The 24563-nt window shown below is 39.7% G+C and overlaps 1 protein-coding gene across 2 annotated transcripts; it reads left to right on the top strand.

The window, feature by feature from the left end:
* On the top strand, positions 1–19932 carry ADHFE1 (alcohol dehydrogenase iron containing 1). Of its 2 annotated transcripts, none has more exons than XM_062570316.1 (14): positions 1–75; positions 1211–1248; positions 3537–3580; positions 3768–3821; positions 5096–5250; positions 5425–5621; positions 6036–6113; positions 7254–7359; positions 8539–8691; positions 9225–9323; positions 10249–10327; positions 10466–10562; positions 13494–13651; positions 17213–19932. In XM_062570316.1, the coding sequence occupies exons 1-14, from the start codon at positions 20–22 to the stop codon at positions 17294–17296; spliced, it is 1398 nt and encodes a 465-aa protein (XP_062426300.1). In that variant the 5' UTR covers positions 1–19; the 3' UTR covers positions 17297–19932. The 2 variants fall into 2 exon arrangements, with proteins under 2 accessions (XP_062426300.1, XP_062426299.1); XM_062570315.1 differs by lacking the exon at positions 1–75 and adding an exon at positions 86–203.
* The last annotated feature ends 4631 nt before the right edge of the window (positions 19933–24563 follow it).

Here is a 24563-nt window from a genome sequence, read left to right as displayed (position 1 = left end):
CCCCAGCCTCCCAGCGACGATGGCGGCGGGGCGGGAGCGGGCCGCGCGCCTGCTGCGGCAGCTGCAGCGGGCCGCGTGAGTGAAGGGCGGCGTGGCACGGCGTGGCACGGCATGGCACGGCACAGCACGGCACAGAGGCCACCCGCGCGGGGGGCCGGGCCGGGCCAGGCCAGGGGGGACCTCGCCACAGGGCTGGCCGCGAGGCAAGCGTGGGGGGCTGGGGGGGGGGAGCAGCCCTGCCTCTGCGGCTGGTTGTAACATGAACTTTAATCGGGCATGGCCTCACGTGCTCTGTGGCTTCTTATTTATTTATTTACTTACGTTCTTCTTTTAACCGCAAGAAGCTCCCCCGGCAGGAGCGAGCGGCCTGTCCGCGAGCGCTGGCGTTTGCGTGGCAAGGCCGCCCCGGCCGCCGGGTGCGGGAGCGAGGCCTGGCCGGCCGCGCGCTCCCCGCAGCGCCTGCTCGACTTGCGCCAGGCCTTCGCGTTGGTTTAAGGACAAAAATAGAACATTTTTATCCCTGCGCGGCGGGCAGTGCCTCCGCCGCGGCAGCCTTCGCAGCGGCGTGGCTTGGGCACGGCGTCCGCAGCAGGAGGCAGGCGAGCCGGCCCTGCCCTGCTCGCCTCCGCCGATGCTGCGCAGGAAGAAAATGTTAATACGCTTGATGCTTTTTATTTTTTTTTTTAATGCTGTTACTGTCCCATCTCTCCCCCCCCCCCTCCACGGAGGTGTAATTCTTCCTCCCCGACACAAACTCTCCCGCCACCGGCGTGCCCCGCCGCCGCGCTGTGGGCAGCCCGCGGGCGCGCCGGCCCGGCCTCAGCAGCGTCGCTCAAGGCAGGGGCACGTCGCGTCCCGGTCACGGCAGTGCTCTTCCATTTTCCCGGACACCTGCGCAGTCTGTGCGACCTGCGGTTTGTACGCTGTACGGGCTGCACAGCCACTCGGCGCCGTGGTGTTCAGGCTTTCTGCGTAAGCTGTCCTCCAGCTGCTCCTGAAGCATTTCTTGGGCTGTCAGATGTAGGCAATCGGAGTCTACGTTTTCTACATTGAACACTAGATGGCAGTCGCTGTTGTCAAAAATTTTGAGGTAAAACACGATGAATGAGTACATAGAGGAGACTTTCTTTTACACACACATTAATTATTCCTCTTTTTTTTTTTTTTTTTTTTTTTTGCTTTAACCATGATTTTTTTTCTTTTTAATTAGATGTCGGTGCCCAAGCCATAGTCACACTTATTCTCAAGGTAAGACTTAATTTGTGTCTCTGAAGTAGTTCTGTATAAGACTGTGCCCTTGTACCCAGGTTTACAACCTGTGTAGAAGCGGCACATGAAAAGAAGAAAAGAGTTCTTTTCTTCTTATTCTCTAAAAAATAAGGTAAGTAGTCTGTAGTTTTCCACCTATAATAATAAGGAAAGATTCAACGTTTTCATGTAAGTCACACCTCATCTGTTCTTTCTCTCCTTTCATCTATTGTAAGGCAACCTGGTCATAAATTTGCAGTGGCTGTTGTTACTACTGATGTTACCACCTGAACCACTTTAACTTCACATCTGCTTCTGAGGGGACAAATATTCACAAAGACTTGCTTTAGTCTGTGGAGCGCAATCTCTGTAGGCTTTTTATGCGGTCACTCAAGAGAGTGTGGCTTACCTGGATCCCGATCCTGCTGCATACACACAGCGACTGAGTTACCCTCTGGAGGATTTTCTTTCTGCATTAGCTGTAGAGGGAGTTTGTGAGAATAGCTCTCCCTGGACTGGTTATTCTGCAGATGTTCTTTTAGTACATTGCATATGTTTCATTTTTAATACTGCAAAGGTTCCTAGAAAATACAGGTAGAATATAGGTAGAATTTCTATAAAAAAGAAATAATTTTGGCTATAATTTCAATAATAAGTGCTTCCGAGTGGTTTGATTTCATGTGCTTTACTTAAGACATTTTTCAAAGGTCTTTAAAGAATGTTCGTCATCATATTATATATGGAAAAGCTAATGTATGTTTAGGTATTTGTTATACCCAAGACAGGCAGACAATAGCAGAACTGAAAAGATAATCTAGTTCTGCCTATCTGCCTGATGACATGCTCAGTCCATTCAAAAGAAGCCATTTGTAAAGGAGAATCTGTGTTGAGGATCCTCTATGTAAGTTCCACAGCAGAAATTGAGTGTACAATATGTATAGCAAGATAATAAAGTTCCATGAATCTCTAAAAAGTGGTAACTGGCTTAACAGTGACCCTAGCAGAAGATTGCTCTTTGCAACTTTTGACAGTGTTCTGGGAAATAAAGCAATTCTTGAACTCAGTAAAATTGTTCCTGAAAGTTAAGTTTGGCTCAAGAATATAACAGCAGGGCACTCATTATACCATCAGAAAGCAAGAGAGTAAATGGCTTGGACATGTTCTTAGCCTGCCAAATTAATGACTGAGAGTACAGCAGACTCAAACTCCAGGAGAGGTCAAACATGTACAGCCTGGCAAGAGATGGCAATGAAAGAGCCGACAGCAGCTGGCCTGAGCTTGAATAGAAGGCATATAAAGGATTTTAATACATCTATCTGTTACTGTTGTGGGTCAGTGCTTCAGTGTACCCCAGAGTGTCTGTAGGCTCATTATCCTGGCTTCACTCATTGAGTCTGAATCCAAATCACATTTTTTCAATTAATATAGCAGACAGAAGGCATGACTTCAGCAGGAAGAGCAGAATGCCTCATCTGATCTTTTCTTGGAGAAGAACAGGCTGCTTCAGTTGATGCAGTTTGTTTCACTTTGCAGCAAAATGAGGATATGCAGAAGTACAGAGTTTTGTGGAACTTCATGCGCGAATGACAGGGCAAAGAGGAGACATAACTGAAATACTACCCTTATAAATATTTTCTCTCTTCCACTAAATAAAGTTGATAATGACAGCAATTCTTATTCAAAACTCTACTTATTATTAACGCTGTATTCAATTTCTTAATTTTCAAGCAAGTAATTCAGTTCTACCTGTAAGTTCAGTGCTTGTTCAACATAAAAAGAAGCGTAAATACCCCTCTGAATTATTCTCACACACAAAAGATATTTTCTATCCAGGTGGGCATAAAGAGGATGTCTCATGAACTTACATGAAGCTTGTTCTGAAGGATATCATGTAGCTCCTACATTCATTTGTAATACTTCTAAATCTAGAACTTATAAATGTTCTACATATTTCTTGTGTATCATTCTGGTTTTTCCAGACTTTGAACAAATTATCATGTAGACATCCTGGTAACTTGTTCAACTTAGGTAGTAAAGAACTAGTTCTTGCAGAACAGAAAAAAACAGCTTTCTTTTACTGAATTGTATTAATCAGACTAAGTATTTAGATAATTTGAACTAGCAAACTGCAAGGGACAGAACTGATAAGTGTTATCCAGACAAGCTAAGACAACCTGTGCGAATGTATTAATGATTTTAAAAGCAAAGGAATCACTTAACTTTAGTACAGAAATACAAATTTAAGCCACTTTTTGTTTCTTAACTGTATTGTTTAATTTCCATTCCAGTTCCTGAACAGGCTACACTGGGAAATACAGACTATGCATTTGAGGTAAATTTAATAATGATATATAATATTTTTAATGTAGCAGTATATATATTTACACATATGACAGTAAATATTTGCATTAATAATTATTCAATATATTTAATAATATTTATTTATGTTTCATCTTGAATACTTGGAATATGATGCAATTTCTCTATTTTTCCAGAAAATTTTGTTCTTTATTTTGTAGATGGCTATTTCAAACATCCGATATGGAGAAGGAGTTACTAAAGAAATTGGCATGGTGAGCTTCAACAGTGAAAATCTGTCAGTGGCAAAAAGTTATTTTCTAAAGCATTACTGGTACTACCAATCCATTTTATAAGGGAAAGCTTATATATAGTGTGTCTGAATCTCTACTACTGTGCAATATGTGTTGTTATATACACCAGTATTAAAAGGCTGGAAAATACTGTTAGGTAAGAATAGTAGCATTCTACATCAATACTGCTGTAGTGTAAGTGGCTACATGAAATGCAGCTTAGTAGAAAATTAGATCTTTGATGATTTGCCAGTATTGTTCAGGAATATTTTTTCTCTGACAGAAAATTTAATACAAAAAGTTCTGAGTCCTGATGACTCACCAGAATTTCCTCAAGATCACTTTCATCTCTTCCAGTGCTCATTAAGGTGAATCAGAGACTTGCCATTAAACTAGATGGGTATGAGTTGAGCTCTGAGCTTGCACGATGAAATCGCAGAATTTTTGATTCTATTGCCTTGAACAGTGTGGGATGATTCACCTGAGTAACATTGTTCTGGTTTGCCCTTATTGTGGTCTTTGGAGGGTTTTTTGTTTGTTTTTTGGTTTTTTTGCTCTCTCTTCTTAGCATTTACTGTGTTAACAGTTCTCTTTATTTATCTAAAATTTGTAGAGCAAATTATTGATCAGTTAGCAAAAGAAGAGTTGGACAGAGCTTCTATCTTTATACATCAGGATCATTCAGAGTTGCATGCTTTGTTGAACTGTTAATTCTGACAATTAGTTTAGCAAAGGTTAGGATGGAAGTATTATTTGCCTTCATTTTGGTCACCTTGTTCTATTCTTAACACTGGATTATATTAATATTCAACATTAAATGTTCCAGATTTTAATTCAAAGCTTTGATAGGCAGCTGGAGGAGATCTAAGCTGTAGAAAGGCCTTTTTATATCACAGGAATTGTGGAAAAAATATTTTGAAAATATATTTTGCCTTTTAGTGTGGTCTTCAGTGCTTCCACTTCACTTGTTGGACATCCATATTATTAGCTTTCTTCTAGTATATTCCTATTACTTAAATTCCGAAAGTTTGTCAACTTTATAAATTCTGCTGTTTTCAGTATTGTATATGTATGTGTGAACTCTTTTAACTTACAGTTTCAAAAATCTTATTTAATTATTAAAATCTATTTAATAAATCTTATTTAATTATTTTTAGTATTTTTAATCAAATTATTCGGTTGAATTGGGTTAGTATTTAAATAGTTTAAGTTACGATTTTATACCAGTTTATTTTTTCATTTCATTGCTATTATAGGACCTGCAGAATCTTGGTGCCAAAAGAGTTTGTTTGATGACAGATAGCAACCTTTCCCAACTCCCTCCTGTAAAAGCAGTATTGAATTCCTTGGCAAAATACAGTATAAACTTTCAGATGTATGATGAAGTCCGTGTGGAGCCAACAGACCAAAGGTATTACTTCTGACTGCATTTCTCAAAGTAGTGCCTTGGCTCTTAAAGCATTCAGAATGCCTCTTTGAACACCCCTGCATTTGTGATCTACACACTAGTCTTATTTCTTACTTACGTTTTTTCTATGTGCTGCTTTCCTCCTGACTAATTGGAAAGCCGTTCTTGTTTTCCAAGTTTCCTGGATGCTATTGCATTTGCTAAAAAGGGAGAGTTTGACGCCTACGTTGCTGTTGGAGGTGGGTCTGTAATAGACACCTGTAAAGCTGCCAACTTGTATGCGTCCAGCCCTACGTCGGACTTCTTGGACTACGTCAATGCTCCTATTGGGAAAGGGAAGCCTGTCACTGTGCCCCTTAAGCCACTCATTGCAGGTAAAGAGGGAGGGAGGGACAGGAGAAAGGGAGTCCTTCCGTGCTCTCTGTGGGTGATATTTCCGCCAAAATCATTTACCGTGACCTTTTCTCCTTCGTTTAAGCTTATTTTTTCTCTAGTCGTGTTCAGCAACAATTTTGCTATATGCAAATTCTGCATATATATATGACCAGTTTGTCAGCAGTTTGTTTAACCAAGTTTGACTCCTTTTACTGGGAAAGGAAATTAATGTTGTCTGTTTCTCTTCAACCTTTTGGCTTCAGATCTAGTAACTAGTTCTTCAAGGGTATCTCTGAGCTTTCCTAGATCCTTTATTTTTTGATTGCATTATTATTGTATTTTTATTATCTATTTTGCATTGCATTATTATATATTACTTATTATTTCTTATCATCTCCATTCTTCTTTTTAAGTTCCTACAACAGCTGGAACTGGAAGTGAAACTACTGGTGTTGCCATTTTTGACTTCAAAGAACTAAAAGTAAAAACTGGTGAGTTTTTTTGTCTACTATTGAAGACAAATTTTTTCTACTGTCTTCGTTATTTCCCTGCCTTGAAAGAAAGGGATACTGCATGTCATTTCAAGTATCGTTTCTACCACAGACAAATTTGAAGAGCTTAAAGGTTTCCCTCTTTAGTTAAATTTAAAGCATATTAATGTAATGAAATGCTTGTGTAATACAATGTATTATAGTTTGAAGGCAAAACAGGAAACTAAAATCTTTCAAGTCTTTAAATGGCAGAAAATGTTAATTGGAGAGGAAATTTCTACTTTATTTCAGGGTCAACCAACTGTTCCTTATTTCCTCTATATTTTCCTTTCTGTTTTTAAGACTTCTGTTTCTTTGTTGTGTAATTGCAACCAAATGTTTCTTTTTCCTGACTTTTTAAACCTCAGGCCTGAGATGCTGGGCAAGTGAGGGGCACTGTCTTCCTTTGACCTTTTCATCCCTGGAAAATAAGGATTAAATCTAAAATGTCTTGAGCTTTATAGCTATTTTGAGGTTTTGCTTCTGCAGGCTACAATATTTAGGACAATTGGGTGTACTAAGGAGTTCTGACTATAGCTCAGAGTTTTCCACTCTATATGTAGCAAGTCAGTCATTTCCTCTCTCCCTCTCTCCCTCTCTCAGCTGAATCAATCTTTTTCTCAAAGCCGAATCTGTGCCCCCTTAACCACAACATGAAGGTACAATTATTACAGGTGCTGAAGACAGCAATTACGAATATCAATTAATTCTAGAAACAAACCAGCCTTGCTTTTTGATTGTTCCCAGAAGATGTAAATTGAAGAATAATGCTGCAGATACCATTTAGCACGGAAGTTTTGAAAGTAGAGGCTGCTCAGGGAGGATTACAAATGGAGAGAGAACATTGCCTGGTATGAATCTCTGCAGGTAACACTGCTGAATCAAACAACTCTTTTACAGCAAGACTTAGAGACAGAGACTTAGACGTAGACCTAGAGACATAGATATTTCTTACTCTTCCTTCTCTCCCTTTCTTTTTATTTTATCTACGTGATTTCAAAATATTTCCCTTTGTTATTTTTACATTTTGAACATTACGCTTTTTTGGCCCATTTTATTGTAAGTATTCTTTAACTTATTTTCCTCATTTGTGTATTGCAGGCATTGCTTCAAGAGCCATTAAGCCCATACTAGGCATCATTGATCCTTTACACACATTGTCTATGCCAGAGCGAATAGTGGCCAACAGTGGCTTTGATGTGCTTTGGTGAGTTTTCTTTGTAGGCTGCCATTTGGTTTTATTAGTTTTATAGTTTTACTAAAACAGTTGCAAGAAAAAAATATTTTAGGGAAAGAAAAAGATGACCTTTCTTCTCTTTTGCTGTTCTTTTTAAGGTGATCTCAGTTGTACCTTCCTCTTAATTGGTTATGCCTTAGAAAGCAAATCGTTCAGTTGCGGAGATTTTAATGTTTTTATAGTGTACTGGATGAACCATTTGCTTCTAGAGTGGTGGCTGTTGGAAGAGAGAGTAGGTGTCATTTCTTAAGCAATCAAGTAGAGGATTAATGACAAAACTGTGACAACATTTAGCGTGTCCGACAGACACAGCAGAGAATAGAGAAAGAGAATTTTCTAATGAAAGCCATAATATGTCAACAAAACTTCATGAGGGCTTGTGGGATGCTGGCAGTTTTTAGCCCAATTAAGAGAACTTTCAGAACCTCTCTCATAATGTGCTTTTCACTCATTATAAAATTTTCTTCTCCTTTAAACTTCAGATTTTAACTGCAATGGAAGTTTCTATTCTGAGGGTCAGAGCTCACTTTGCTTTTGTATGTTGTATATATTAAAGTAATGTATGCAGTGAAACTGTGAATTCTTAAGCTTAGTGAATTATCCCAAACTACAACACCTGTAATGGAATTTAGGCATTTGTTTATAAATTAAAATGTCTTGTCTGTACTTTTGTATATATAAATGTAGCAATGTAGGCAATGCTATGCTTTATGATAGTCAGAGTTATAAGCATCTGGCACTTTAAGTATCACACAACAAATTTTTAAAGGTCAATACTTTTAAAAGAAAAGTAGCATACTATGCTTGCAGTGCTGGAGCCTTTTAAGGCTTCTGTCCTACAGAAAGGAAACGTACCCGTTGCAGAGTCACAGCACTCTTGAGTGAAAGGCATTACAAACCAAGATGCCAGTTTGTCTGACCTAACTTTCAGAGTGGCCTGAGTTGATAGATTGTGATTGTGTTTGGACTGTGATTTTGTTGGAGAGCTGGGCATTCTAGAGGTGTCCATCCAGCCTTCTCCTAGTCATCTATGAGATTGTGTTTCTAATTTTGTCATCTGTTAAGCACGAAAAGTAAGTAAGATTCAAAGGACAGCAGAGCAGTAAAGGGGAGTTCTTCCACATAATTCATTTTTAATCTTTCTTTTAGTCATGCTCTGGAATCATACACTGCTCTTCCTTACAAGATGCGCAGTCCCTGCCCTTCAAATCCAATCGACCGACCAGCCTACCAAGGCAGCAACCCCATCAGTGATGTCTGGGCTCTCCATGCTCTGCGCATTGTAGCTAAATATTTGAAAAGGTAATGTGTCTTAACAGCTATTCCTCCTCTCAGCATGTTCAGTCCTCAGTGCTCAAAAAGGGATACTTAGAAGAACTTGAATTTTAGACTGAAAAAAAAATATATTATATTAGAACTTCATTTCCTGCCCTAGATTATTCTTCAATAAAGCCAAAAAATTATGTCAAATAAAATTGGAAGTAGGATTAGGGTTACGGTGTTGAGTTGCTGAGGTAGCTTTTTTATGCATCTAAGGATCTATTTCAGAAGCCCTCAGTTAAAGCATTTTGAGACGCTCAGTTAATATGGGAGCAGCACTCTTACACTTTTCAAGAACTGAGAGGAAATTCGCCCTTCAGTGAATGAGTTTGGTAGAAGCAGGATCTCTTTGAAGTGTCACACTTCAGTGACAACTGATCTCATTTCCAGCATTTTTTTTCTTAACTTATCCTGGAGGTTTTTATATATCTATCCATAAACAAGCCCTTTCTTCCCATCCTGAATTACCAAGCCATATGTGAGTTTACTAGTAGCGTTGTCTCCATGGTACACAGAGCCATCAGAAACCCTGAAGACCGTGAAGCAAGAGCTAGCATGCACCTAGCAAGTGCTTTTGCTGGTATTGGCTTTGGCAATGCTGGTGTTCATCTGTGGTGAGTACAGAAAAATGTTACCCCTTCCCATGTTACCTTCTCTCTAGTGTTTGTTTCAGATTGTCAAAGACATTGCTGCCATTATTCCCTGAGCATGTGACATTGTAGCCTGGCCTGTGATGCCCCTTATCACAGAGATGCCTTATGCTATGATAAATTAGTAGTTGCTTAGCACTTACAAAATTCTACATTCTAGCTAGGTATGGCTCAAAATCAATCCTGTAAAAATTCCAAAACATGGCCTACTTTACTTTCCTTGATTGCAGTAATAATAATATTAAGAAGAAGAAGAAGAAAACATTGGCTGCTAAAATGTTACATTCTGTTAGCTCTTCTGCAGTCACAGAGTGCAGAGCTAATCTTATGCCATTCCTGAACTGAGTTTGTTGGTGGGGTAGACATTTAGCAAGCTAAAATGAGCTATAATTAATATTTTAAGGCAATTGAGGTTCAGATGTGTGAAAATCTTAGAGAAGCAAAACCTAAGCCTGAATTATGTGAAAAAATTATTAACAGTAAATCTCTTCAGAGACCTTCCTTTTGTTCCTTTTGTTTGAGCAAATCCACTCTAATTATACTTTCAGGCTGATATTTATTTTACTTACTATGATCAGGCAAGGATGCAGATGATGCTATTCCTGGCCTATCTGCATTACTTCAGTATATGAGCATCTTTCAGTCTTTTGGGCTAGTATAATTTCACATTCAAAAAGCAAGGAGGCCCTTGTTCTTACTGTTTTTACAGGTAGGTCCTAAGGTGCAGAGCGTAAGGGATATCTGTACCATATTTGTAGCTAAATGTCTTTTAAAAATCTGTGCATGAAAGACATGCATACAGAAAACTTGTGGTACAAGGGATTGAATAAAAGTCTTCCAAACACCAGAAGAGCTGTCCTAACCACTTTCTCTCTACTCTCTGTTCCAGCCATGGAATGTCTTACCCTATTTCTGGTTTGGTGAAAACTTATAAACCAAAGGATTATAATGTGGATCACTCTTTAGTGGTAAAACTTGGTTTATCTTTGTTTTCATACTATGCACTTCAATTCTCCATTATGGCACATTACTAAGCATTAAAGCACATTGGTTAAGTGGTAAGTAGATATTCTGTTGATGTATTTTTATTCTTTTCTCCTCTCTAGCCCCATGGCCTTTCTGTGGTGCTGACATCCCCAGCAGTGTTTGCTTTCACAGCGCAGATAAATCCTGAGCGGCACTTGGAAGCTGCAGAGATACTAGGTAGGAATCGCTGTTGATACAAGTTACCAATGGAAATTTGAGTTCTTTCTAAATTATCTTTTGGGGAGAAAAAGGATGTGTGCAAAAAATTGTAATAATCCTTCCAAGGGGTTTCAAATATTGGCTCTGGAGTCTGCTCGAGTTACATACACACAGTGCAAATAGAGGATTTGATATTTGGGTAGTATAATGCTACTTTTGATACTACATGATGACAGGCACTTAGAGGAGCAAGCCTGAGAAACCTGCTGCTTAGCTAGAAAGCTTTCAAGTTGAAATTAACTATATTGTGAAGCTATCTTACGAATCAGGAGAGAGTAGTTGTGATTGACATCTCCCTTGGTGCTTCATGGATAAAAGTTACTTTAGAGTAGATACCATAAAACAAAACAGTACTCTCAAAAGGCTGCATGTGTTGCAGAGAGTTTGGACAGAGTAGTGTTCTAGATTACTTCTGCTCTTTTCCTGAGGCACATGATAACTGTGGCTTTCAGTCTTTCTGCTGTAGGCCTAAGCTTGTTTGGAGGTGTTGGAATTTTAATGGCCTGTGTTGTGGGAGAGCGTGGACTAGCTCTTCTATGGACACCTCCATAATGACACAGAACTGGATTAATGAAGAAAGTGGCCTCTTCTGCCGCTTAGAAGAATAAAAGTAAAGGCTGCAAGCAGGCAGCACATTTAAAGAGGACCTTTTTGTACTGAACCTTGTTAACTTGTGGAACCAACGCCAGAAGGCCTCCTAGGGAGAGGGTATTTCTTCACTGCACCCTGAGAATGACTACATGTGAGCTAATGTATTTGTTATCTAAGATTAGCTTTTCTGCCTGCTGTAGCCTCTGTGTTGTGCATAGTGAGCATGGATATTAGAAACAGTTTATCTTCAGTATCCGTACACACTGATCCAGTCACAAATATGACTTCCCTGTATAACTAATCTGAAAGCATGGTATGTTTCAAGAGTGGAACTTCTTTATGGACAGTGAAAGTATCACTGTCGTATTAAAGATGATTTAAAACAACGTGGTCAGAAAAAATATTCGGGGTGAAATTCAGATTATATTATAATTGTTGGTTGTTGAGGTTTGATTTTTTTCTTTCCCCCTCAAAGAATGCAGTTCTGCTTATGGTCAAAGACAGACCACAAACCTAGTTGGAATCGTATACTAAGCTAGGAAATTTCTGTGTTCCTACAGTAATAACATATAGTTCAAATAAAGTGGACTAAGAAAAAGTTGGATAACTGGCCGGTATAGCATATCTGGAGAATTTGAACACTGATTTTAAAACAAGTAGCTAAACAGCAATTCCTCTAGGTTTTACGGTATGAACTGGTGCCAGAAATTCTGTATCTGAAAGCTTCATTTAATGTTCTCAATAGAAATTTAAACTGTGTTACTGTCTTCCTTGCTATTAAAGGATTCTACCAAAAACATGTCCTATGAAAACGAATTTGTTAACTCTCACCTGAGATGTTTACTTTTGATTCCAGTCCAGAGTCCAACTGACTACAGGAGCTGATTCAAATCTGTCATGCTGCCAAATGCCATGACTAAGAATTTTATGACATGGAGCAGATTAGTAAATAGTTATGTTGTGTGTATGTACAGCTGTGAATTTAAGTACAGCTAGAACAAGCTTAATATCTCCCTTGGTGGATTCTTAAGCAGCTGAAATAGGTGTGTGTGTGGCCAGAAATTTTGTAAGTGCTGTCAAAGATCAATGTATTAGGTTGAGCAAAAGGAAAGTACTATAACTGGAGCAATGTTTCAAGAGTGCCCTTCATGTTTACTGTCCTCCTTTTTTCTGCTCCCTTTCCCTTTTTACTTTACAGTCTAAAGTTGCTGGATTTGCCTTCGTGTTCCAACTACTCCACAGCAAAACCCAGGATATATTCAGACTGCATGGCATAATGCCAATAGCATGAGACTTCACACAAGACTCTCTAATAAGTTATTTATCAATTTCTCCCACACAGTCTCCGCCACAGTATTGCCACTCTTATTACCCAAATCTCTGAGCCTGAGGATCACAGAAAGTAGTTCTCCTGTAACTGATTTATGCTCTTACTCATCTCTCAGTATGGCACTTGGACCCAACATTGTTATGGTGTAACATCACTGAAGTTATGCAGAGAACAACTTTGGCTCAGCTTGCTTTGGAAAGAAACAATACAGAGGAAGTTATGTCTTCTATTTCTACATATGATTCCTTTTTTTTATTTTTAATTAAGTTCTCACCATTCTTTGAAAAAAGGGAGCAAGCTGTTCTGTAAGAAACATTGAAAAACTTTCATTTTATTGATGCTTCCACTGCTGTTTAGTAGATGTTTTCAAGATATCTTTTCTTCCTCTTCATTCCTACACCAGACAAAATATGTTGAAATAGCATTAATTTCAGGATTTACTTAACCCCTCTAACACTGCTCTGCTATCTCCTGTTTCTCTCAGCCTACATACTCTTGTCCTCTGAACAGAAGAGTGAGAAACAAATAGAAAATTATTTGATCACTGGTTTTCATGTCCTCTAGATGTCAGCAAACTCAAGGCCTTAAAAAAAGTTAGTGTTTGGCACTCTGTCCATAAAAATAAATACCACTGATGTTCATGTGCTAGCTTCTTTCCTCCTAGCAGTTAGTCGGACTGGAAAGTGCTTCTCCATGTAAGCACAGAGAGAAAGGAAGTGAACTTTGCATAGCAGTTAGTCTTTCTGGCAGCGGTTGCTTGCTTCTCCTGATTTTGTTTTATTCCACCTTTTACAAATTACTCCAACCGTAAAATGAAGACTGATTCCTCTTTTTAATTTGTGTTGCTTTTAGAGTAGTAACTGTTATGTATGGATATGTATTCAGCTGATATTATGATTAAATTAAGTCCAGAGCAGGCTTCCTCCTCTCTCTCCGCCCTACAGTCAAGGCATTATGTCTTATTTTAGGAGCTGACATCCGCACTGCCAGAATCAAAGATGCGGGGTTTATTTTGGCAGACACGCTCCGGAAATTCCTGTTTGATCTGAATGTTGATGATGGCTTAGCTGCAATTGGTTATTCTAAAGCAGACATCCCTGAATTAGTCAAAGGCACTCTGCCTCAGGTAAGACAGAAAATAAAGCAGTTTCTCTTTTCAAAAAGGACAGCTTTTTAATAAACAAAAGTGTTTCTTTTCAAGCAAATGTTATTTCTAGTCCTACATGAAAACAATTAAAATGGAGAAAATGATGGATAATCAACTGCCTTTTTCCTTTGCACAGTTTAGGTTTTTCCTTTCAGTGAAATGGAGTACATGCTGCAGTCTGTTCTTCACATGGATTCAGAAAAAGTGGCCATTTAAATTTTATAAAACTTCAAAGTTTTTGAAAAGAGGATGTTTTTCATATAACTTTGAATTTGGTGAAAGAGAGTGTTTTTTCTTAACTGTCTCTGTTACTTATACATGCAGGATGGGTTATACTTAAAGCCTATACTGAATGTTAGCTGGTTGGAATGATCAAGCTCACTTTGCATTAGACTTCCTTATTGAAATGTTGCACTTTTCTTCCCAGATGGCTTTTTTTTGTTCCATTGACCCCCATCAGAATTTGAAATAAGGTCCCCTGGGATGATATAGATTAAACTTGTAATACCCTTTATTGTTTCATTGCTCACAAAGACACTGCAAAATGGAACACATCACATCGAAAGGAAAATCCAATATCCCCCTTGTAAAAAGACACTGCAATTCATATGCTATGGACTATTCTGTCTGCTTAGGATTTATTGCCACCAAATATCAAGGGAAATAAATGCTATAGAGAAAAAGAAAATTTTGTAGATTAAAAGGATATTAGTTTTTTACAAGAATATCCATTTCCATGTCTAGTTCTTCTCATTCACAAATCTCAGAGCAACTTACAACAGAGGGTAACAGAAGGAATTTTCATATTCCTATTTTATAACTTAGAAAATGAGACACAAAGATGCAGATATTTAGGATCACACACAACAGATCAGTTGCAAAGCCTTAAAGAAACCTAAGGTCCCTGAGAGTCCCTCAAATAGTTTTTGCATGTAAGTAGTTACAGGACACTTCGGAGGTTTGTTTTGATAGTATGTTCTTTTAAAGCAGTTATTTTTGGATCATTACAAGCACAAAATCTCATCAAAGGTATGTTTTGTATAGCTTTTTTTTAATTCTTTATCAAAAGATTTTGTAGTGGTTTTTTGTTTGTTTGTTAGCTTAGCTGGAATTGACTTTTAATTCTTTTGCTGTCTTCTTACTGCATCAGTGATTAATTGCACTGTGTAAAATGAGATGAATTAATAGTTTTTCAAATCTTACTTTTGTACATGAAGTGTAGCATAATGATAATGTATTGGTGTTTCTTAAGGGTCCATTACCCACAGAGGTATTCCATACAGTTCAGTCTTTGATATATTTTTCTTTTCATCTTGCAGTAGGTTTCCTTTGGAGTACAGCACCGACCTATTCACGCTGGCAATGCAGAGTGGTGTAGATTGATACCTCTAATAAATTTACAGAACATGTTTCACACTATGAAATGCAAGCTGCAGGAAAACAAAACTAATCTATTCTAATTCCCAGGATTTGAGACTGGAACTCTGTTGGGACAAATATTTATACTTGAAGTTAAAATAGAATATTATTTTCCTTTCTAAGCAAATCTATTGAAACTGATTCTATTTGCAACATAGCAGGCAGTCTGTCAAAGAAGATGATGTCCGAAAGCCGAAGATGTCTGGCCCTGTATCAGCTTTCGGGGGTGATGAGGAGGACCAAACATGAGGGAGCGCAGAGGGCTTGTGCTCTAGCCCAACCCACCCCTCTGCAAACATACCAAAGGCAGCTATAATGAGGACAAGCCTCTGATGAGCACTAAGTTGCTCATTACTGACACTGTTCCAGAATCTACTGAGTCAGACTAAGGGAGCCAAGATCTTCCTTTCTGAGCATTAGCAATAACAGCAGGCTCAGCCGTGGAACGGGTGCTGGTGCCTCTAATTGAAAGAGTTTGTGTTTGTAGTGTTCTCTCTGCATAGCTTGGAAATATTACAATCTGTCAGGCTGATCATGTCTCTTGTTATGTTGTGTGACTTTACAGATAACCCCGTCCATCACAGTGCACAGAGCTGCAAAACTCTAATTTGGCCCGGAGGGTCCTAATATAAGCCCAGTACTTAAGTACTGAGCTACTGAGTGTTGGGCTTTTGAGAAAAAAATCATGCTTTTGTTGTATCTGAATTTTCCTTTTGATTTCAAATCTGCATAGCAGAATCTTAACCTTTTCTTTGGACCTGTGTTCTCCACATAGCTGCATTGATCAAGGATGAGGGAAATATCGTTCCATTGTTGCAGCTGCACCAGCAGATCTTCCAGTGTGTAGGCAGAGCGTAGGCTTACAAAGCTGCACTTTTCATACTCATCTTAGCTCATGCTCGTCATGCTGATTACGGTCGTGAGCTGTGATTATCTCACAGTTGCCTTCCTCTCCATGCTAGGCCGATGTTTCACATACCAACTTCACATTGCAATAGCCTCTTTCGTGCTTCGTGACCACGTCTGGCTGGTCCACAGATCACAGCCGTATGGGCTCGGAGGGAAGTGGAGTGGCTGCAGCATTGCGCAGCCATGGAGCCTCTGCCCAGAAGGATGCCGCTGACTGAGCCTTCTCCACTTACACAGGGGCTGCAGATGTTCATTCCTTAGCATCCAACTTAGTATATGAGTCAAAGTCCATGGCAAACAATATCCCACACCACTGTCTCATGAGGGGAAAAAAAGAAAGAAAGATGGGGAGATGAAGAAATTCTGTTTTGATAAATTCACCCGAAGACTGCTTTGCTGAGAAACAATGCAATCTTAGTGTAGGCCTGGCCTCTATCTTCGTAGGTGTTTTTAACTCTCCCTAATCTTGAGTAAATGTTAAGATCATTGGTGGTTAAAATTATAGAAGTACTAATAGCACATCAGCCCTTCTGAAATGCAACCCCTGCCTTTGTAGTTATTTTGTCATGCAGAGCAGTGAAGCATATGAGTTTCATTTCAGTCAGTGAGACTTAAGCACCTGAAAATTCTGGTGAATCACAGTCGTAATGAAGATCAACCACAACTGTTCTGTACTCTGATTCCAAAGCAACAAGCTATTTATTCAGCAGTTTCACTACCTTCCCCTGCCATATCTCTTCTTTAGAGTCTGATGTAACAAGCACTGTTTATTCTACACATCTACTGCAGTTCCTGGGCGTCGGAGAGATGTTTTATTTTGAAAATGTTTATACCTTAAAATAAAACTCCTAATTCCATTGCTGGCAAGTCAATTTTAAAATGCACTGTATTCCCAGAATACTATAGGCCAGTGTACTGACATCTCTGATTGACAACACCCATCTATAAAGTACTTGACTTTTTGCAACTGAACTGTCTTTTTGTCCAGTTTGTGTGTTTAAGCAATTTAAACTATTATATGCTTGAAAGTGCTGTGCAGATGTTGATGCTTCAACCTTATTAGTTTAATTACTTGATTACTTATTTGCAAAACCTTATTATTTCCTGTAAAGGACATTAGTACAAAGCCACTTGGTTCAGCTACACAGTTAACTACTGTTGATTCATTTTATTGGCAACCTTCTGTAATCCAGTTTTTCTTTAATCTTGCAGGAGAGAGTGACCAAACTATCACCACGTCCTCAGACAGAAGAAGACTTAGCTGCCCTCTTTGAGGCTTCCATGAAGCTTTATTAGCTTAAACATTTTAATCAGAAAAGTATGTTGTTTTCTAACTAGCACAAAGGTAATTTCTTATAGATATCAGGCTGAATTTGTTTAGAGAATGGACGAACTTGGGTTTCTTCGACTTCACCTCCAATACACGCTATTGAAAGGTCAACTAATTCATCTTTAGCTAAATAGTACTTTGAAGTGAAAGCTTGATTGTGGGTTTTTTGCTCAGTAATCGGTATTATTCCTTGCATAAAAGTTGTATCAGACTGTTAGCTACAGTGAAGGCTTTCCTGTGCTTCAGAGGTAGTCAAAGGTGGAAATTGTTTTTCATGTGCTATTCTGAAACATTTCACAAAATATGATTTTTATTTAAATTGTTCTTAATTTAATTAATAAAGAAAGGGGAGTTCCTTGTAGAAAATGTGAGCCTTCTATATTCTCTTTGCCTTTATGATCTTTTTCTATCATCTTGCTCTAGAGCTATTATAAGGCTATTGAAGTAATCTTGTTGATTAAGAAAAAACTGATGCACTTTTTACATATTTGGAAAAGGCTTCCTGACACTGAATTTGGGGTTAAATTTCTTTAATGTATTGTCAGATATTTGTCTTTTCTTTTAAGATCTATACGAAGCATTCATAGGGGGAGCAAAAACAGAGTAAAGCATGGTTCCAAACTCAACAGGAACTGCGTAACAGCAAGACATCATCCATCATGTGTATCTTGTCTCTGGAGGCAACAGCTTCATTTTCCTGCTGCACGCTGTAGGAAGAAGCTATCAACTGTATCTTGCTTCTGTGTGAAGTAATTGCTTCTGCTGAGCTCCTGCTGGTGCCGTCGCTCAGAGTGCAGCCACCCGCTTAAGGAAACGGCAGTATGCTGTGGTTCAGTATTAAAACGTGGTGGTATAGCATATGGCTGCACAGTGCCCCACTGGGAGTGCTGGTTAAACGTGGGACTGAGTATGCACATTCAGAACAGTTAACCAGCTGGTTGACTGTCAACTGAGAAAGGGAAGCGGGAAAGGGAGAAACGAAACTCAGATTTTAATACTATGTTTTTTTTCTTTTTAAAATTGCACGCGGTCTGTGTGTACAATTCATTTAAATCAGATTGTACTTCACATTTGACTTTCAGCACCAGCTTCCTGTAGCTACCACAGCACAACACAAATAAGAGAAGAACCACACTACCTCTGAAGCGCTTGTTTCTTTCCGCCAAGGAGGGCCTAGCTCTTCAATCACCTGTTGAAGTAGTGGGCTCTGTACTTGCATCTTTGCACTCTTGCCTTTGCATGGTAAGACTTGTGCTCTCCTGGAATCTGAGGCCAGATGTACGCTAGATGTGGCACTCAGCCTGTTCAGTGCTCAGTTAAAGTAGGTAGATTGATACTGGTTGAAGACCAGAGATTTTCTTTTTAACCATAGAATGGATTTAGCGGCCATAGGGACTGTACTGCCAGCATGCCTCAGCCTGTTCCAAGAAACACGTTTGATTTCCCCATCCTTCTGAATCTTGTCCTCTCTGCTGAAATTGTCCACAAGAATCACTATTGCAAAGGCTTACTTTGTCATGGCAAAAGGTGACAGATTCACTTGACTCTATTACACAAACTTGCTCTACTTAGGCAAGTATTATACAAACTTGCCTAGCCACAAAAATACTTCTGGTTAAACCCATTTCTATAGAATTTTTTGGTATATGCCATCTTTCTACTCCTGTCTGTCTTTTTTTCAGCCTGTGGTAGCAGTAGAGTTCTGAAGAGAGAATTTTTTCCAGGAGCCTAATTCATGGCAGCCATGTCACTTAGAGAGAATATGGTTTGTGGGGAGCTGAGCAGCACGTGGGTTTCATTACCGCACTTGAGCGCTTTGATGGGCTAGTTAGGAATGTAGGATATTTTACTTCAGTGTGCTTTTTATGTACCATTTATGCTGATATGGCAGTTATTAACAGGCTGGATTTTCAAGCGACAGAATTTGGCACTTAGCTTCCTACTTTCAGGTAACTCAGAGCTCTTGCTAATTTTTGAATTAAGCCTCACAATGTCCTCTAATTTAATGATTTTTATCCATATTTTACAGATGAGACAAAAGGCTTGATATTATACATAATCCAACAAAAGCACATTGGGGTACAAGAAAGGGCCATTTCTCTTTCCCACAACCCTTTGGCATCAGCTGCATGAATGTTTTCCTGACACCAGTTGTTAGCTACTAGTAGAAGTTTTCTGAGGAAAAATCAAGGGAGCTTAAGTCACCACCCATGGTGGTGTCTTTCAAACAGTGAGGGTTGGATACTGTATCACTGCCTGGTCCATGACATGTCCTGTATTATGTAACTGAATTATTCCATAGTGAGAAAACCTAGTTAGTCAAATATATCTGTATCTTTGAACACAGTTGTTCCACAAGTGACTTGTATTACTGCCCTATAACTAAAAGCCTCCATGACATGTCTGTGACTGCCTCTAGAGGCTGCAGGAATGCAAATGATGAATAATATTGTACTTGCTATAAACACAAACTTGTGAAAGGGAGAGCTGTGTTTAACTCTGTTATGTTAACTTCAGTCTTATAAAGTAGCTATGAACCAAGGTCGTTCAGAGAAAATAAGCTTTCATTTGCATCACAGAGAATAAAGATTATTCCTACAAAGCTGTTTGTTTGGTGATCTTGGCAGTATGCACAGAAAACAATTGTATCATGAGTAATAATTGAAAATAATGTTATAGAAGTTCTGCACACAGACTGCTGCACTGTCTTTCTCTGAACTTTTAGGAAGATTTTAGTACACCTACTCTGTTTAGTCAGTACACAGTTTTAAGTACATATTTCATCACAACACTAGCAATCCTTTTATATCATACTACTTAGCGGTATGGCTTGATTGCCTTCCACCTCTTCCTTATGGAGTCAAAGACTTCCTGCCTTAAACAGGTAAAACTATATAGCAGAATGTATCAGTCTTTATTTAAAAAAGAACACCTGCCCATGTGTTTTTGAATAGGTTTTAAGCAAGCATAAATGGGGACTATTTGGTCCTGTCAGCAGAATGGTCTGAAGAGACTCCGGAGACTCCTTCCTGCTAACACATCCAAACTAGCAAACTAGTCAGAGTCTTGGTCTGGAAGCTGATCTGCTACTTCAGTACTGTTTGATGCACGAATACAGACACCAAAGCATTTGGTTTCCAAGTCTGTTTGCAGTGGTAAGATTAGCTTTTGGGAGCAAGCATGAACAAGTGCCTGTGTAGTGCTCAGAAAAGTAGTTTAACAGCAAGTGTAATTTTACCTAGACTACAAAATGGAAAACCCACTCTCGTTACAAGGTGCTCAGAGCTTGCTCAGCATCGGTTGAAATGGGGGAGGCTGGTACATGACTTTGCCTACAGTAGTTTGTTTGCCCGCTCCTCCTCTTCCAATGCTGGATATCCCTGTAATTAAAGCGCAGGCACAACGAACCAAAAAATATGTAGCTAGAAAAGCTAAATCTTTGAAAGCTCTTACATTCATCCTGTGCAAATAAAGTTGGAAGAAATTACAGGTAAGTTAGCCTGCATGTTTATCCCTCACTGCACCATGTTCACTTCAGGGCAGTGCACCATAGCTGTCATCTCGTATTTTGTGGCTGGCCTTTCACCCTCCTGAGACCTGAAAAATGGATAAGAAAGCATGTTCATTAAATGGCACACAGCAAAGCTGTGCCTAGGCACTTTCCATAACCTTCAAGTAAATCTGCTTAAAGCATCACAGTGTTCCAGAACACGTGCATTGTGGCTTGGGCTTCAGCATCTTATCTTCTGCCTAAGCAGTAATAAATCCCTCACTGCATTAAGTATGTCTGTGGAGAAGGGAGAAGAGTAACTTAATGCAATGCAGCAAGAGGCTCTAAGATAAATTTTCCATTTTTCCTCAGACAATCTCTGTGTATTCCTAAATAAAGGATAACAATTCAAATGCAAAATAGTTGCTAAACACCAACTAGTGAATGCAGAAAATAAGATTATTTTCCTGATCTCTCCAAGAGCTCTTGTTCATTCAGCAATACAAAGACTATTAGTTTGTTAGGTTGCTTGTTTGTCACAGGAAGTGAGAAGAGGGTCATCTATACCTACCTGCCTTATAACCTGATTTCATTTTTGAGTCATCATCAGCCTTCTTGCAGAAAGGAAGAAGATTGCTCTTTGGAAAATAGTACAATAGGACTGATATGGCTGAATTTACAAAGAGTCTCAGCTCTATCACAGAATCACAGAATGGATGAGGTTGGAAGGGACCTCTAGAGATCATCTAGTCCAACCTCCCTGTTCAGCACGGTTGCCCAGAGCACGTTAGACAGGGTTGCATCCAGGCGGGCCTTGAAGATCTCCAGAGAAGGAGACTCCACCACCTCTCTGGGCAACCTGGTCCAGTGCTCCGTCACTCTCACAGCGAAGAAATTCCCCCTCACCTTCAGGCGGGACTTCCTGTGGTTCAGTTTTTGCCCATTGCCTCTTGTCCTGTCACATGGGACAACTGAAAAGAGTTTGTCCCCATCCCCTTGACACCCTCCCTTCAGGTACTTGTACACATTGATGAGATCCCCCCTCAGTCTTCCCTTCCCCAGGCTGAAGAGGCCCAGCTCTCACAGCCGTTCCTCGTAGGGCAGGTGCTCCAGCCCTCTGATCATCTTTGTAGCCCTGCGCTGGACTCTCTCCAGTAGCTCCACATCTCTCTACATATTAGCATGTGATTTTTTTGTTTGTTTGTTTGTTTTTTCCCCAGGCAATTACCTCTGTTCTTACCCACAGTGAAATATGAAATAACACAGGCTTAGTTTGGTTAAGAAATGTTTAGTGTGTATTTTTTCTATGTGCATGTGTCACACTGGTTGCTGTCATGCAGTTGTACATGAGAATAAGCAGAAGCTTTTAATTTTGCTCTAAATTTTTCAGTGAAACAGACAAAAAACAAAAACTGGGATATCACTAGAAAAGCTGGGGCTCCCTTAAGTACAGCATTCAAAATACTTTTATATTTTGCCAGTTCTAGACTCCCATAACAAAAAGCCATTTTCTTTTTTCCCCACTGCAAAACCATCACAAGTGAGTTGGCAGAAAACTCTACGCAGCCGAATTATAACAATAAAGGGAAGAACCACTTTTACAGAGCTCAAAGGAATGTCAGTTCCAAAGTCTTAAGTTGAATTGATTTCATATTAATATGAGAGGGGATGAAAAAATAGTTCAAAACTTTCAGTCTTTGGTTTCTACTGAAAAAAGTACAAGATGTACTTATTTTTCAAAGAACTCCAAATACAATTAATGGCAGCAGATATTTTTCTCATTTTTCTGAACATAGAAATTAAAGGGGAAAAAATTAATGCACAGCCATTAGGTGGCCCAGTTAAGTAAAACCAGAGGAAATGTGAAATACATCCTTTGAAAAGCAATGTTAATTCACGTCACATTGTCCAGTCGGGGAGCTTAATTCTGCTGTCATGTACACAGGCAGCACATACAGCACCAGAGTCAGTCAAGCAGCAAAAGAACGATGGCTCTGCCCACACTGTAGTCTGAGCTGCTGTTAAATATTTAATGTACCTTAGTAATACTGTATCATGAAATATATATATCATAGCACAAACACTAGTTTATTGATGTGAAACTTCTTTGTGCTCCTTGACTTGTAGTAACTTTAACCTACTTTAACAATGCACTTGTGCTTCTCGTGGGTTATGAATATTTGACCGTACAGCCTTAAATTAGCAACTTGACATTGAAATGCTGATTTACACCTGCAGCCAAATCGACAACACATGCTAAAGATGGCTTGTGAGCTGCTCCAATACATCATTGCTTCATTTGGTGGTGTTGCTGCTCACCTTTATGCCATGTAAGGATGCTGTTGTGGGGCGTTGTTGGTATTGCTGTGGACACAGCTGGAGGGGGCTGATGCTTTGGGTGAAGTTTGTCATCTCTCTAAAAGCTGACATCACTTTCAAAAATCACTGTGAAAGTTTGGATGTTTAAGTGTTGCTATATATTTAAAGTTAGCATGGAAAATAAAGAAGCTTTTTGCTGGCATTAAAAGAAAAAAAAACAGCTAGCATTGAATAATGTGCTTTTCCGACCTTTTCACTTTAAGAAAGATTAATGGTCATTTGGATGAGAACTCCCCCCCGATCAGGAGCCTGAATGCCTCGGGGATTCGGACAGGCAAAGAAAGCCTCAAGGTCACCAGCCCAGACCTTTGGTGTATCTCTAGTGACCATTAGATGGCTGCTCAGTAGTTTCCGTGCATGAATTCATCGCCTTAATCCATTTCCCAGCGGACCGGTCTCTGCCTCGTGAAAGCTGTCGTCGCACGCCTATCTGAGCAGCGAGGAAGAGGAAGCAACGCGAGCAGAACCCGACTTCCTTTCGTCTTGCTCTGGTCCAGCAACAGAGCGTCTCAAACCTCTGCTTCAGCGGCTCAGTCGTTCTCGCAGGTCCCCTTTCTAAGTCACCGGGGGGTGAGGCAGCGGCAAGGGGCCGCGTCCGTGCTGTGCGCGTTCTGCAGGCGCCTGCTGATGCTGCTGCCTTCCCTTCTGCAGGGCTCCAGCTCCCGCTCCTGGCGCACACGTTCAGACACACATGCAGCGACAGGACGTGCGTTTCTGGCACGTGGATCCTCTTTTCTCTCTGCCATTTCTCTCCGCGCGTTGTTGAGAGGTGTGATCTGTGTTACTTGTGTGGGTTTTGGAAGGAAAGGTCAGAGAAACAGTTTTGCTTTGGGAATTGTGTGTGCTGTGAGCGAAGCAGCTTTGACATCCTGTAAACACATTTTCTGCAGCCTTAATGTAGCCATCTCTCAAGGCTAGTTTCTGGTGTGGTTAGTCTGATATACTTCATACCTATTATTTTCTTTTTTTAAAATTGAAATCTTACCCATAAGGTGTGGTTAAATTAGGACTACAGAGTTGGTGAAATGGAGCACAGAGCTTAGGGACAGATTTGCATTGTAAAGTAACCATTTGTGACTTCTTATGTCGCAAATTATAATGTCACCAGCTGTAAAGCACAATTCAGGGCCCTTCCCAAGAGAGCTGAGCTAAAATGACCAACTCACTGAGCACAGGCTGTGGAGGACCACCTGACAGTTGCTACAGGTTTAAGGGTGAACTTCACTGGAAACATCACATTTGCATAGCAAACAAGGCCTTGTTAAAAAAACAGACTTGTGTGCAGACATATCTGTGCAGTTGCTTACAGCTGAGATATTGAGCTTCACTATATAGCGTGGTTACACGCTCCAGAGTATATAAAG

This window comes from Rhea pennata, chromosome 2 (assembly GCF_028389875.1).
Source record: "Rhea pennata isolate bPtePen1 chromosome 2, bPtePen1.pri, whole genome shotgun sequence".
Taxonomy (NCBI): Eukaryota; Metazoa; Chordata; class Aves; order Rheiformes; family Rheidae; genus Rhea; species Rhea pennata.
This window is presented reverse-complemented; position numbering and strand designations above follow the sequence as displayed.

Bases quoted from the DNA above. Each gene is read 5' to 3' on its own strand.
- ADHFE1 (XM_062570315.1), top strand. From the start codon at position 112: ATGGCACGGCACAGCACGGCACAGAGGCCACCCGCGCGGGGGGCCGGG. The intron at 3,581-3,767 runs GTAAATTTAATA...TTTATTTTGTAG, and splicing joins ATACAGACTATGCATTTGAG to ATGGCTATTTCAAACATCCG. The intron at 8,692-9,224 runs GTAATGTGTCTT...CATGGTACACAG, and splicing joins GTAGCTAAATATTTGAAAAG to AGCCATCAGAAACCCTGAAG.